Source organism: Callospermophilus lateralis, chromosome 7, assembly GCF_048772815.1.
Source record: "Callospermophilus lateralis isolate mCalLat2 chromosome 7, mCalLat2.hap1, whole genome shotgun sequence".
Lineage (NCBI taxonomy): Eukaryota > Metazoa > Chordata > Mammalia > Rodentia > Sciuridae > Callospermophilus > Callospermophilus lateralis.
The window spans coordinates 45,073,118-45,086,981 of record NC_135311.1 but is presented as its reverse complement, the minus strand read 5'-3'; the positions used below and the strand labels follow the sequence as shown (position 1 = coordinate 45,086,981).

The 13,864-nt window shown below is 35.5% G+C and overlaps 1 protein-coding gene across 1 annotated transcript; it reads left to right on the top strand.

Annotated features, from left to right (window-relative positions):
• Nucleotides 1–9,613: 9,613 nt before the first annotated feature.
• Nucleotides 9,614–10,551, top strand: LOC143403815 (putative acidic leucine-rich nuclear phosphoprotein 32 family member C). The gene has a single exon (XM_076862055.1). The coding sequence runs from the start codon at nt 9,636–9,638 to the stop codon at nt 10,302–10,304; it is 669 nt and encodes a 222-aa protein (XP_076718170.1). The 5' UTR covers nt 9,614–9,635; the 3' UTR covers nt 10,305–10,551.
• The last annotated feature ends 3,313 nt before the right edge of the window (nt 10,552–13,864 follow it).

Here is a 13,864-nt window from a genome sequence, read left to right as displayed (position 1 = left end):
GGGGGGGGGGGCGGGGGTGTACCCATCATAGGAAACCAATCTTAGCCCACTAACAGGGATTTAAAATGGGTAAATCTGGGCATAAAAGAATAAAGTATAAAAAACTTCAAGTGTTATATATGAATAAAATAAACTGAAAAGGTATATTTTCAGGTCTGTCTGCTGAAAACATCTCACAATAATCACATTCAAATATCCATGTATTTGACTTTCAGTGAAATTTGATTCCAAACACCTATGTGGAGACAATGATCACAGTGACTTGGGAGGCTTTGGCAGAAGGATCACAAATACAATGCCATCCTCAAGAACTTAGTGAGGCCCTAAGCAGCTCAGTGAGACCCTGTCTCTAAAAAAATAATAAAAAAAGTCTAGAGATATGTTTCAGTGGTAAAATGTTCTTGTGTTTAATCCCTGGTATCAAAAAACAAAACAAAACAAAAAAACTAACTCATTTGAAAAAAAGAAAATGTATAGAGTGATCTGGGACATCTTGTGCTGCAAAGGAATGATGGAGGTGAAAGAAGTGAGTGAGGGTGGTGTGAAAAAAAAAAAAGAGAAAGAAATTCATAGACTAATGGACTCATTTCCCCCTGGATTTGCATGTAGGTTAAATGAGCCTTTCCTGAGTGAACCACTCCTCTCTTCATCCTGGGATTTATTTCTTTCATACATAACTGGGGTTCCTCTGATTTTCTTCCATTTAGTACCCTCCACACCTCACTCTCTCAAGTCAGACTGGAATGTTATGTGGATCTATCTTCATTATTCAACATGAATGTGCATGGAATGACATATATCATGCTAGAGCTGGGAGAGAATGTCTCCATTTAGTGTAGATTCTAGCTTATCCAAGAGCACATGTTGTGAAAACTTTGGATGTCTTTGAACCAGGACTCATATTTATGTATGATTGAAATATTCAATTTTTATTTATTTTTTTATTTGTCCCATGTAGTCATACATTCCAGTAGAATGCATTTTAACACATTGCACAAAAATAAAGCACACATTCTCTTTCCTCTGGCTGTCATTGTGTAGGGTCACACTGCTAGTGTAATCATACATACATATAGGATAATAATGTCAGTCTCATTCCACCATCTTTGCATCCCCATACCCATCTCCCCTGCTCTTAATCCTCTCTGCACAATCCAAAGTTGACATTTAAGTTTTGATGGCAATGTGAGGTGACTCCAATGATATTTTGTTTTTTGCATGTGGATATCCACTTGTCCTAGCACCACTGGTGATATGACTGTCCTTTCCCCATTGTGTGTTCTTGTCAAATATCAATAGACCACAGATGCATGGGTTTAATTCTTGGTTATCTACTTTTTTTATTCATCAATGTATATGTCCTTATGCCAGTACCACATTGTTTTGATTAGTATAACTTTATAGTAAGTTTTAGAAATTTAAAAATTAGAAATTACCAAGTCTGAGTTCTCTTTTTTTCAAAATCATTTTATTTTTTTTTTATATTTGAGGCCCTTTGCTGTTTAGATTGAATTTGATGATCAGCTCCTCTATTCCTGCAAAAAAAAAAAAAAAAAGAAAATGTAGTTGGGATTTTGATAGAGATCATATTAGATCTGTAGATTACTTTGTTCAGCATTCCCCTCTTGGCAAAATTAACTACTCCAACATGGAATAACTTCTTATATATTTTGAATTACTTTAATTTTGGAGCAATGCTTTGTGTTTTTATGCACAAGCCTTTTTCTCTTTGGTTATTTGATTCATTGTGGAATGGCTAATTTAAGCAAGCTAACATATGTACTACATCACATACATTTTTGTGGTGAGAATTTTTAAATTCTACTCTCAGAAATTTTCAAGAATATAATACATTATAATTAATTATAGTCACAATGATGTGCAACTGATCTCTTAAATTTATTTCTTCTAACTGAAATTTTGTAGGCATTGGCCAACATCTTTTCAACTCCCCATCTCTCTAGTCTCTTGTGCCTACCATTCTATTCTGTTTCTGAACTCTTAGATTCCACATATAAGTGAGATCATGTGACTTAGCTCCTATGTTTTATGTCACTCCCCATGTCCTCTGGTGCATCTATGTTTTCATACATGTATAGTTTTCCTTCTTTTTTCCAGGTATATCCATCTTCCATTGTATGTATGTAATACATTTTCTTCTTCTGTTCCTCTTTTGATAGGTGTTTAGGTTGCTTCCATTTCTTAGCTATTGTAAATTATGCAGCTATAAACATGGGAGTGTGTATATTATTTGTTTTTTTTAATTTTTTAATTGAGTTTTTAAAAATAAATTACAGCTGAATGCATAACAATTCTTATTACACTTATACAAGCCCAATTTTTCATATTTCTGGTTGTATAAAAATTATATTCACACCAATTAATGTCTTCATACATGTACTTTGGATAATGATTTCCATCATATTCCACCATCCTTGCTAATCCCTCCCCCCTGTTTTCCTCCCACCCCTCTGCCCTATCTAGAGTTCATCTATTCCTCCCATTCTTCCCCTCTCTTTCCCAATATGAATAAGCCTCCTTATATCAGAGAAAACATTAAGCATTTAGTTTCTTTGTGGGGATTGGCTAACTTCACTTAGTGTTATCTTCTCCAATGCCACCCATTTACTGGCAAATGCCACGATTTTATTCTCTTTTAGTACTGAATAATAACCCATTGTGTATATATGCCACATTTTTATCCATTCATCCACTGAAGGGCATCTAGGTTGGCTCCACAGTTTAGCTATTGTGAATTGTGCTGCTGTAAACATTGATGTGGCTGTGTCCCTGTAGTATGCTGTTTTTAAGTCCTTTTGGGTATAGACTGAGGAGAGGGATAGCTGGGTCAAATGGTGGTTCCATTCCCAGATTTTTTTTAATCCATCCTATTTATTGATTCCTAGTTTTAATTCTTGCACCATAGAAGTCTTATTAAAGAATATGGGGCTTAATCCCAGATGATGAAGATTAGGCCTACTTTTTTTTCTATTAGATGCAGAGTCTCTGGTTTCATTCCTAGGTACTTGATCCACTTTGAATTCAGTTTTGTGCATGGTGAGAGATAGGGTTTAATTTCATTGGGTTGCATATGGATTTCCAATTTTCCCAGCACCATTTGTTGAAGAAGCTATCTTTTCTCCAATGCAATTTTTTTGAACCTTTTTCTAAAATAAGATAATTGTAATTTTATGGGTTAGTTGTGTTTCCTCTATCCTGTACCATTGAACTATCAGTCTGTTTTGGTGCCAATACCATGCTGTTTTGTTACTATTGCTCTACAGTATAGTTTAAAATCTGATATAATGATGCCACTTGCTTTAGTCTTCTTGATAAGGATTGCTTTAGCTATTCTGGGTCTCTTATTTTTCCAGATAAATTTCATGATTGTTTTTTCTATTACTATGAGAAATGCCATTGGAATTTTGATTAAAATTTCATTAAATCTGTATAGTGCTTTTGGTAGTATGGTCATTTTGATAATGTTGATTCAATCTATTCAAGAGCAAGGTAGATCTTTTCATCTTCTAAGGTCTTCTTCTATTTCTCTCTTTAGGGTTCTGTAGTTCATTGTGTAGATCTTTCACCTCTTCTGTTAACTTGATTCCCAAGTATTTTTTGAGGCTATTTTAAACTTGGTAGTTTTTTCTCTTTTCCTTCTCAGAGGATTTGTCATGGGTATACAAAAATTCCATTGATTTGAGTCTTGATTTAATATCCTGCTACTTTGCTGAATTCATTAACCAGTTCTAGAAGGCAGAGTTTTTGTTTGCTTGCTTGTTTGTTTGTTTTCTTGTTGTTGTTGTTTGGTTTTGGTGGAGTTTTTTGAGTCTTCTAGGTATAGAAACATATTGTCAGCAAATAGTGATAGTTTAAGTTCTTTTTCTGTACATATCCTTTTAATTTCATTTGTCTCTCTAATTGCTCTGGTAAGTGTTTCCAGAACTATATTGAATAGAAGTGGTGGAGGTCATCCCTGTCTTGTTCCAGTTTTTAGAGGGAATGCCTTCAGTTTTTCTTCATTTAGAATGATGTTGGCCGGAGGCTTAGCATAGATACCCTTCACAATGTTGAGATATGTTCCTGTTATCCCTAGTTTTTCTAGTGTTTTGAACATATAAAGGTGCTGTATTTTGTCAAGTGTTTTTTCTGCATCTATTGAGATGATCATATTATTCCTATCTCGGAGTCTACTGATGTGATGAATTACATTAATTGATTTCCATATGTTGAACCAACTTTACATCCCTGGGGTGAATCCAACTTGATCATGGTGCATAATATTTTTGTTATTTTTTTAAAATTTGATTTGACAGAATTTTACTGAGAACTTTTGCATCTATGTTCATTAGAATTATTGGTCTTGGGGCTGGGGATGTGGCTCAAGCAGTAGCGCACTCACCTGGCATGCACTGGGTTCGATTCTCAGCACCACATAAAAAATAAAAAGATATTGTGTCCACTGAAAACTAAAAAAATAATATTAAAAAATTCTCTCTCTCTCTCTCTCTCTCTCTCTCTCTCTCTCTCTCTCTTTCAAAAAGAAAAGAATTACTGGTCTAAAGTTTTCTGTCTTTGATGTGTCTTCTCCTTTTTTTGGAGTCAGGGTGATATTGGCCTCATAGAATGAGTTTGGAAGTGCTGTCTCTTTTTCTATTTCCTGAAATAAATTAAAGAGTATTGGTATTAGTTCCTCTTTAAAGGTCTTGTAGAACTTGGCTGTGTATCCACCTCATCCTGGGCTTTTCTTGGCTGGTAAGCTTCTGATGGCATCTGCTATTGTATCACTTGAAAAATGGTCTTTTTAAATTATGTATATCTTCCTGATTCAATCTGGGCAAATCGTCTGACTTAAGAAATGTGTCAATGCCTTTAATGTCTTCTATTTTATTGGAGTATAGGTTTTCAAAATAATTTCTAATTATCCTTTGTATTTCTGTAGTGTCTGTTGTAATATTATCTTTTTCATCATGTATGCTGGTAATTTGAGTTTTCTCTCTCCTTCTCTTCATTTGCATAGCTAAGGGTCTGTCAATTTTATTTATTTTCTTAAAAAAACAACTTTTTGTTTTTTCAACTGTTTCTTTTGTTTCTATTTCATTAATTTCGGCTCTTATTTTAATTATTTCTTGCCTTTATTGCCTTCTACTGCTTTTGGTATTGATTTGTTATTTTTCCTCCTTGGGCTTTGAGATGCAATCTTAAGTCATTTATTCATTAACTTTTTCTTCTTTTAAGGAATGAACTCTATGCAATGAGCTTTCCACTTAGTACTGCTTTCATAATGTCCCATAAATTTCAATATGTTGTGTCTATATTCTCATTTACCTCTAAGAATTTTTAAATCTCCTCCTTGATGTCTTCTGCAACTCATTGTTCATTCAGTAGCATATTGTTTAGATTCCAGGTTCTGGAGTAATTTTTATTTTTTATTTTGTCATTGATTTACAATTTTATTCCATTATGATTTGATAAAATGAGCAGGAACATCTCTACCTTTCTGTATTTGCTAAGAGCTGCTTTGTTGCATATTAAATTGTCTATTTTAGAGAAGGTTCCATGTGCTGCTGGGCTGAAAGTGTATTCTCTTGAAGCAGGTTAAAATATTCTATATATGTTAGTTTAGTCTAATTTATTGATTATAATACTGAGTTCTATAGTTTCTTTATTCAAATTTTGTTTGGAATACCTATCCAGTGGTGAGAGATGTGTGTTAAAGTAACCCAGGATTATTGTGTTGTGGTCACTTTGACTCTTAAACTTGAGAAGAGTTTATTTGATGAACATAGCACACAATTGTTTGGGACATATATATTTATGATTGTTATGTCTTGTTGATGAATGGTTCCCTTGAGCGCAGTATGTAATGTCTATCTTTGTCCCTTTTGATTAACTTTGGCTTAAAGTCTACTTTACTTGATACGAGGATAGAAACCCCTGCTTGTTCTTCAGTTCATGGGAGTGGTATAATTTTTTCCCAACTTTTCACCCTCAGTCTGTGTATATTTTTCCTATGAGATGCATCTCTTGGAGGCAGCATATTGTTGGGTCTTTTTGTTTACATCCAATCTGCTAGCCTATGTCTTTTGATTGATGAGTTTAAGTCATTAACATTCAGGGTTATTATTGAGACATCACTTGTATTCCTGGCCATATTTGATTATTTTTATTATTTACCTTAACTAGATTTTCTTCTTTGATTAATTTTTCCTTTAGGGTACAACCTCCCTTTGCTGAATTTTATTGGTTTTTTTTTGTTTGTTTCCTCTTCATGGGATATTTTTCCAAGAATGTTTAGTAGTGTCAGTTTTCAAGCTGTAATTTCTTTTAACTTTTGTTTATTATTGAAGGATTTTAATTCATCTTCAAATCTAAAGCATAATTTTGCTGGATTCAAGATTCTTGGATGGCACCCATTTTCTTTCAGAGCTTTATATATGTTGTTCCAGGATCTTCTAGCTTTCAGGGTCTGTGTTGAAAAATCTGCCATTATCCTAATTAGTTTTCCCCTATATGAAGTCTCATACTTTTCTCTCATGGCTTTAAAAAGTCTCTCCTTATTGCATATGTTGGACATTTTTTGTTGGCCCACCATCTTCTCTCTGTGTACAAATTCACAATTTTAATGAAAAAAGAATTGGATTAAGCAAAGTACCCTTATTAACACAAGATATCAAAATCAACATAAACATGCTATTAAGAGCCCTGCAGGAGGATTGAGAATGCTATATAAAAATGGGTACAAAGAATGGCAGGCAGCAGGTACATTTCCATGTACATTTTATATTCATAATCATGTTGGGCTTCCCCTACAAATCATAAGTACAAATAAGTACAAAGTATAAATTAGTAAGTGTAAAAGTCCTCTCTGAGCATGGATCCATGTGTGATTATATAGGATGCACACCTATTTAGCTAATTCTAGTCTTCCTTTAAAAAAAGAATACTATCCATAAAATCTACTCTTTTAGCAATCTTTTTAAGGGCACACTATAGCATTGATAATTCTAGGCCTAATTTTTTCAGCAAATTTCTAGAGCTAAACTGAAATGTGTAAGGGTTCTGACCATGGGAATAGACAGGACAGCATTTCTCTGGTGAGCAAACTCCTGGAGAATAACAGACACACTGTTTCCCATGACTGGAATATTCAGTGATTTTCCCCAGGCACTCTTAACATAACCAATGCATGCTTGACTGGAGCACATATCTGACCATAAGCAAAACATCTTACATTGTAACCTACTGTAATCTGCTTAGTGATATAATAAACAATAACATACTACTGATGCCAGAGACCAAATGTAGCCTTTTGGCATAAATAAAGTTGACAGCTCAAATGAGCAGCCATTTAGCCTGTGCACCTTACTTATGTCTTCTTTTAATTTCTTTACACTAGTACCCAAGTTGGAACTGGGGAGAGTCCTGTCCCCACACTATTTCACAACCTCTCTGTCCACAGGGAGCCTGGAGTCCATTGATCCTTAAACAGGGAGCCTTCTTGATGTTCTGATGGGGGAAGGGAGTAGCTTATCTCCTACAACAGGATTTGACATACATCTTTCACTGGCTGGTACTGATCCCGATTGGTTAGCTATGGGAAATTCCCTATCTGACACTGAACATCAGCATTGGGCTGAGCTTTCCTATTTACTTCACAAGGCTGGACATACCATATGAAATGCTGACCTGGCTGTTTGGCTGGCAGAGACAGATTCTTGTTACCCTTTGTACCCAGAAAATGGTTCTTTATGTTTAAAAGATTGGGAAGATATAGTTAAAATCTTCATGAAGAGCCATGAGCTCCAATGCTTGTGCTGCTAGTTTGGTTTCTTTGTCACAATGCTATTTCTAAGTTCTATGTTTCTCAGCAAACTTCTGCTCCATTAGCAACAGCTGCTGCAGCTTCCTTTAAGTAGCTATTCCCTCTGCCTTCATGGTCTTCTACACCACCACCACTGCAACTGGCTAGATTTCCTTTGGTTAAATGTTTATGGCAAGCATGGAAGAAGAAATAAATGCATATTTTAGCTGTCTGTCCTATTAAGCTAAATCCCACTGGCCATCCAGAGCATGAGCTATTAGCTTTGGCTGTGTTTAAAGAATTGTGACCCACAAACCCAGGACAAAAGAGGAGGAATCTGTTTTCACTGTCCATTCAAGATTCCATAACACAATGTTTCCAGTTCAAAAAAAAAAAAAAAAAAACATTCTTTCAGAAGTCCTTTCATGCACCAGAAGGAGCTCTAAAATAAATTTAACTACTATTGCAGATGCCCAAGTGTGGCTTCCCAGGGAGGTATATAAAATTGCTACTCAAATTCAGGAATTTTTTACCCATAAGTACTTTTGCCTAATTTGCATAGTGCTAAAGAAGTAATTTTTTTTTATCCTGGAAGTAATTGATTCTGATTGTACCAGTACAATGTATGTCCAAATATGGTCCTATATGCCCTTATGACTCCCTTAAGTATCCTCTATTGCTCAATTGATTGTTATTCCTTATGTTTCAGCTCAACAACCTTTAAACAAAAGGGGAGATACAGAGTTCGTCTATATTATCATTGAAGCACATTTATTTATCACTGAAAGTCACCTAAATTAACTCTTTGTTTAAATGAATAGCCAATTGCAAATTTATTGGATACTGAAAACGACATTACCATTATTCCCCTTTCAATTGGATTCATGTATGGCTTTTAGAAAGGGCCTTCATGGTTTGGGTCATAGGAGACAATTATGTGCATGTGTTCAACAGCTCCCTGTGGCTGCAATGCTCTACCCCTCCAGTCCACAAACAATCGTCACTCATATTCAGCCATATGTGGAGACCATTGTAAGATTTACAAGACTTACAGACTAGTTAAGACAAACAAAAAAAGTGGGTGTCCCTTTTAAATCCAAACTACTTGGCTGGCTATCCTATCTGTTTTCAGTCAGCTTTCTTAACCAGTTCCTACCTAATGTTACAGTACAGAATAACAAAATTAAAATGATTCTAAATGTACAAGCTTTCTTTTTCAAAATTTGTGTTCTGGGAATTTCATAGGCTTCAACATTTTTTAGATGTATACACTAACTTACATAAGCTAAAAGTACACTCTGACCTGATAAAAATGTTAATATTGTGCCCATGCATATTTTTTAATATTCTACATAAGTTAAGTCTTATATTCTACACAAGTTAAGTCTTATTTTATCTAACTATAAAGATTTTTATTTTATGACTTTGTCCAGAGATCAGTTTCTCCATAGTTAACTCAAATACATTCAGAAATTTCTTTTAATAAATCTTTAGGGGGATATAAACATGGTGATATTGGAAATAAATCTGACAATCATCAGGTACAAACAGCCAGCTATCTGAAATCTTTGATTTCAGTGTCCATCATGGCTACTGGATTTTATACATGGCATTCACAATTATACAGGCCTATCCTATGTCTATGTATTATGTACTTGGTATCAAGTTGACATTTAAACAAATGAGCACTCACCAATTAAAATTTAAATAAGTAGGAGAACCGAGCAGAGCTGGTCAAGCCTTCAAAGTCCTAAAACGCCGGCCGTGGGTTCGGGGTTTATTGATTGAATTCCGCCGGCGGGGGATCCTCTGCAGAGAGAGAGCGCGAGAGATGGACATAGACAAACGGATTCATTTAGAGCTGCGGAACAGGACGCCCCCTGATGTGAAAGAACTTATCCTGGACAACTGTCGGTTGAATGAAGGCAAAATTGAAGGCCTCACAGACAAATTGGAAGAACTGGAATTCCTAAGTACAATCAACGTAGGCCTCACCTCAGTCGCCAACTTCCCAAAGTTAAACAAACTTAAGAAGCTCGAACTAAGCGAAAACAGAATCGCAGGGGGCCTGGAAGTATTGGCAGAAAGGTGTCCGAACCTTGCGCATCTAAATTTAAGTGGCAACAAAATCAAAGACCTCAGCACAATAGAGCCACCGAAGAACTTAGAGAACCTCAGGAGCTTAGACCTTTCCAATTGCGAGGTCACCAACCTGGAGGACTACCGAGCAAACGTGTTCAACCTCCTCCCACAGCGCACACATCTTGGTGGCTCTGACCAGGACGACAAGGAGGCCTCCGACTCCGATGCTGAGGGCTATGGGGAGGGTCTGGACGATGACGAGGAGGAGGAGGAGGAGGAGGAGGAGGAGGAGGAGGAGGAGGAGGAGTATGATGAAGATGCTCAGATAGTGGAAGATGAGGAAGACGAATATGAAGAGGAGGAAGGGGAAGAGAAGGATGTGAGTGGAGAGGAGGAGGATGATGAAGAAGGTTATTAGGACGGGGAAGTCGACGATGAGGAAGATGAGGAAGAACTTGGCGAAGAAGAAAGGGGTCAGAAGCGAAAAGGAGAACCTGAGGATGAGGGAGAAGACGATGACTAAGTGGAATAACCTATTTTGAAAAATTCCTATTGTGATTTGACTGTTTTTACCCGTATCCCCTCCCCTCCTCCAAATCCTGTCCCCTGAAACTTATTTTTTTCTGATTGTAACGTTGCTGTGGGAATGAGAGGGGAAAAGTGTACTGGGGGCTGCTGGGGGAGGGAGGGCGGGAGGGGGTGGAATAAAATACTGTTTTTACTGCCACTGTTTATTTTCCCCCCTCCTTTTTCTTTGTGTCTGGTTTTGTCCCTGTAAATGCGATAGCTGAGTACACACCAAGTGAGCGTTTGTTCCTTACTCTCAAAGAGGATGGTTTGGAGGTCTCTTACATTTCCTGGTAGGTCCCAAGTCCCCAGAGTTTGTTTGAAAGCCTTGCTGGCCTCAGTCTGGTCACTCAGCTCCTGGGAGGGGCTGAATACCAGCTACACCGCTAACTTGCTTTGGCTCATGTGATTTCTGTGTTTCTTGGGCCTGCTAGAGGCATCCAGCGCCCTGGTTTGTAAATAGCAACCTAAAGGCGTATTTTGGCACTGGTTTGGGGACATTCCCCATCTCTCATCCCTTTTTCCCCTTCACAGATGGTGGTGGGCTTCGCTTTTCAAAGAGGACTCGGTGGTACTCTTGAGCTGTGATCCCTCCAGCGGAGAACAGCAGCTTATGAATTATAAGTGAAATGGGTTTGGTGATTATAATTAGAAGAAACAAACCCTCAAACTTCAGCCTCTTTAAAAGAAAAAAAAAACTGTCCTATCTTGTTCTGTAAAATATTAGAACGCTTTGTTTTATGAAAATGACAGGATGATTCTTCCACGTGTACTTTCATGCTTAGAACATTTTTACAGACCTGAGCGCTGGAGACGTGGCTGCATGTTGGCTGGGTTTTTTTCATACACCCGAGCACGGAAAACTAATGCAAAATTGTATTTTCTTACCTAGTGGAAGTCTGAAATGACTGCAAATTCCTAGTGAATGTACAGGTTTGCTTTCGTGTCCCTCTTCTGGATTGCTTTAGAAGTGACGTGTTATTTCCTAACCCATGTTTCATCTGTATAAAAGAACATCTGCACCAGTTTTTCTCCTGCCCCTCAGAAGAGCCAAACTTTGAGTTTTATGTCTGTTTGTCATTGATAAATTTCAATAAATCTTTTTATACAAAAAAAAGTAAATGGATCCAAAGAATTCAGTTCAAATTAAATAATTAAATTAAAATATGAATGTATTTAAAATTCAAACTCAAAACCTTTTTTCAGGTGGCCAGACAAGGAAGTCTTAATTTCTAAAAAAATGTATAAAATGTAATAAAATATCCAATGCTTCTGAGATTTTTCTTTAAGAGAAAAGGGATGATTAATACTGATAACTATATTTTTCTGATATTTTTAGTTTACAAAGAAAATAAGTAAATTAAATTTAACATAAATGGGATTTATCTTCATAATAGGTTTCTTAAATAAATAAATTAGAAATTACACCTGACACCCAACTGCTCTCTCCTTTTTTTCAATTATTAAAGAAACAATAGAACCCTGCCTCCACACTTTATCTGACTGCTTCTCTATAACAGGCTCTACAAACCTTAACAAAAACTCTAAACAGTAATGGTGGATTGATTTCCTGTATCAAATGTGCCATTATCATTGGCAAAGTTATTGCTGGAAAACCTTATGCCTTTGCAGCTGTAATAGCTACTCAATATATATATATATAATATAATAATAATATATTATTATTATTCCTCTCATTGTGTATATATATATATATATATATATATATATATATATATATATATATATATATATATATTAAGTAGCTATTACAAATATATATAGAGTTATACTCTCCTCATTTCTCAGGCCATTATATTTTGCATTTTGCTGATATATATCCACAATTAATTGCTGCTGGCCACATTAAAATTTTATTCTTAACAAGCACTGACATTTATGTTTTATATCTTACATGTGGAAAGACCTACATCATCAATACTTACAGTTGTCCTCCTACCATCAAACCCTATTAACAAATTTTTTAGCACTAATTTCTTTTCGAATGCCTCATGATGGGAGATTTTGTTTGTTATGCAGGTTACACATTCTGCCTATTTCTTGATTTATACCATTCCTCTTGAAATTGGTTTACAAGGTATATAGATAAAGGTAAACAAAGGGGAATGATATCTGTTTTTATTAATGTTAAAAGTGGACATTTGACATTTGGCTATTTATCCTGCCTATAACCCAGCTGATAAAACACTTGCAGAGGCTTTCATGGCTCCTAGAAATCACCATATTTTCTGTTGCTTAGACACTTGTATGTCACTTCTCCTACATTTCTGTTTATTGTGGGTGATGCTGGCTAATGGGGATTTAGTCCCAAATACAGTGCTTTGCTCAAGACAAGATTAATATTCAGTGTACCCCAGCTTTCCATTCTGATTGATGGTAGATATTTTATAAATTGTCAAATGCATTTATGTCTTTCTATTCATTTATAACTTTGTCAATGAGACACTCGGAACATGAGTAGCTTTTTATTAAATGTATTTATAGATGGAGGGAGAATGCAGAATTTTAATATTCTGATTTATTTTCAACATCAACCCCCTTAACATCTGCCTTTTATTGTGTTTCTAAGTTTGGAACTGAGTACCTTGCACATTCTGCACAGACACTCTAATAGTGAACTTCGCTACTAATACCAAATTCCAACTTCAGATTGGATAATTTCACCATTCATGTCTAATATTATTTTTAATATGGATGGTTTTATTTAGGCCTTTCTATTGCTCTTAACAATGCCAAAAAAATGACATATGTATGGATTCATGTTTGGTTAATTTATGATTCATTGTTGTATTATTGCATATAGTTTCATAATAAGCATTGATGTCACAAAACAATAGCAAGTTTATTTGGGCTTCAAAATTCAAGGTTTTGGGCTACTTTACATATTTTTTTCCTAGGAAGATTTTAGAAAAACATTTTAAATATGCTAAAATATTAATGGAGTGATATTATATATTGAACTGAGATAAATAGTTTTTTTGTAATTTTGAGTTTTATTTACACACATGGTTGTGTATAATGGAGCATTTTATGACCTCCTCAAATTTTTGTTTTGTGATAAGTTGCATATGTTGTATTTGAAAGCTTCTATACATGTGATATGTTACATAGATATCACTTGTATGTAATACTTATGTAATATTTTGTTCTGTCAATTAAACTGGTTATGATGATGTTGTATAAACAGACAAGGCAAGGCACAGAAGATAGAAGAAAACAGTTTTATATAGCCAGGCTCAGAGGGCACAGCTTTTGCTGTAATCAATCAATCCCCTGAACCCTGAATTCAGGTAGTTTTAGTTTTATACCCAGCATGTAAGGGGAGGGGCTCAGAAATTCACAGACTGCAGAAGTCACATAAAAGCATTTTTTTTTCTTTCACTTTTCTGG

What these genes read in the sequence shown, in the direction of transcription:
- LOC143403815 (XM_076862055.1), top strand. Translation starts at nt 9,636, where the DNA reads ATGGACATAGACAAACGGATTCATTTAGAGCTGCGGAACAGGACGCCC.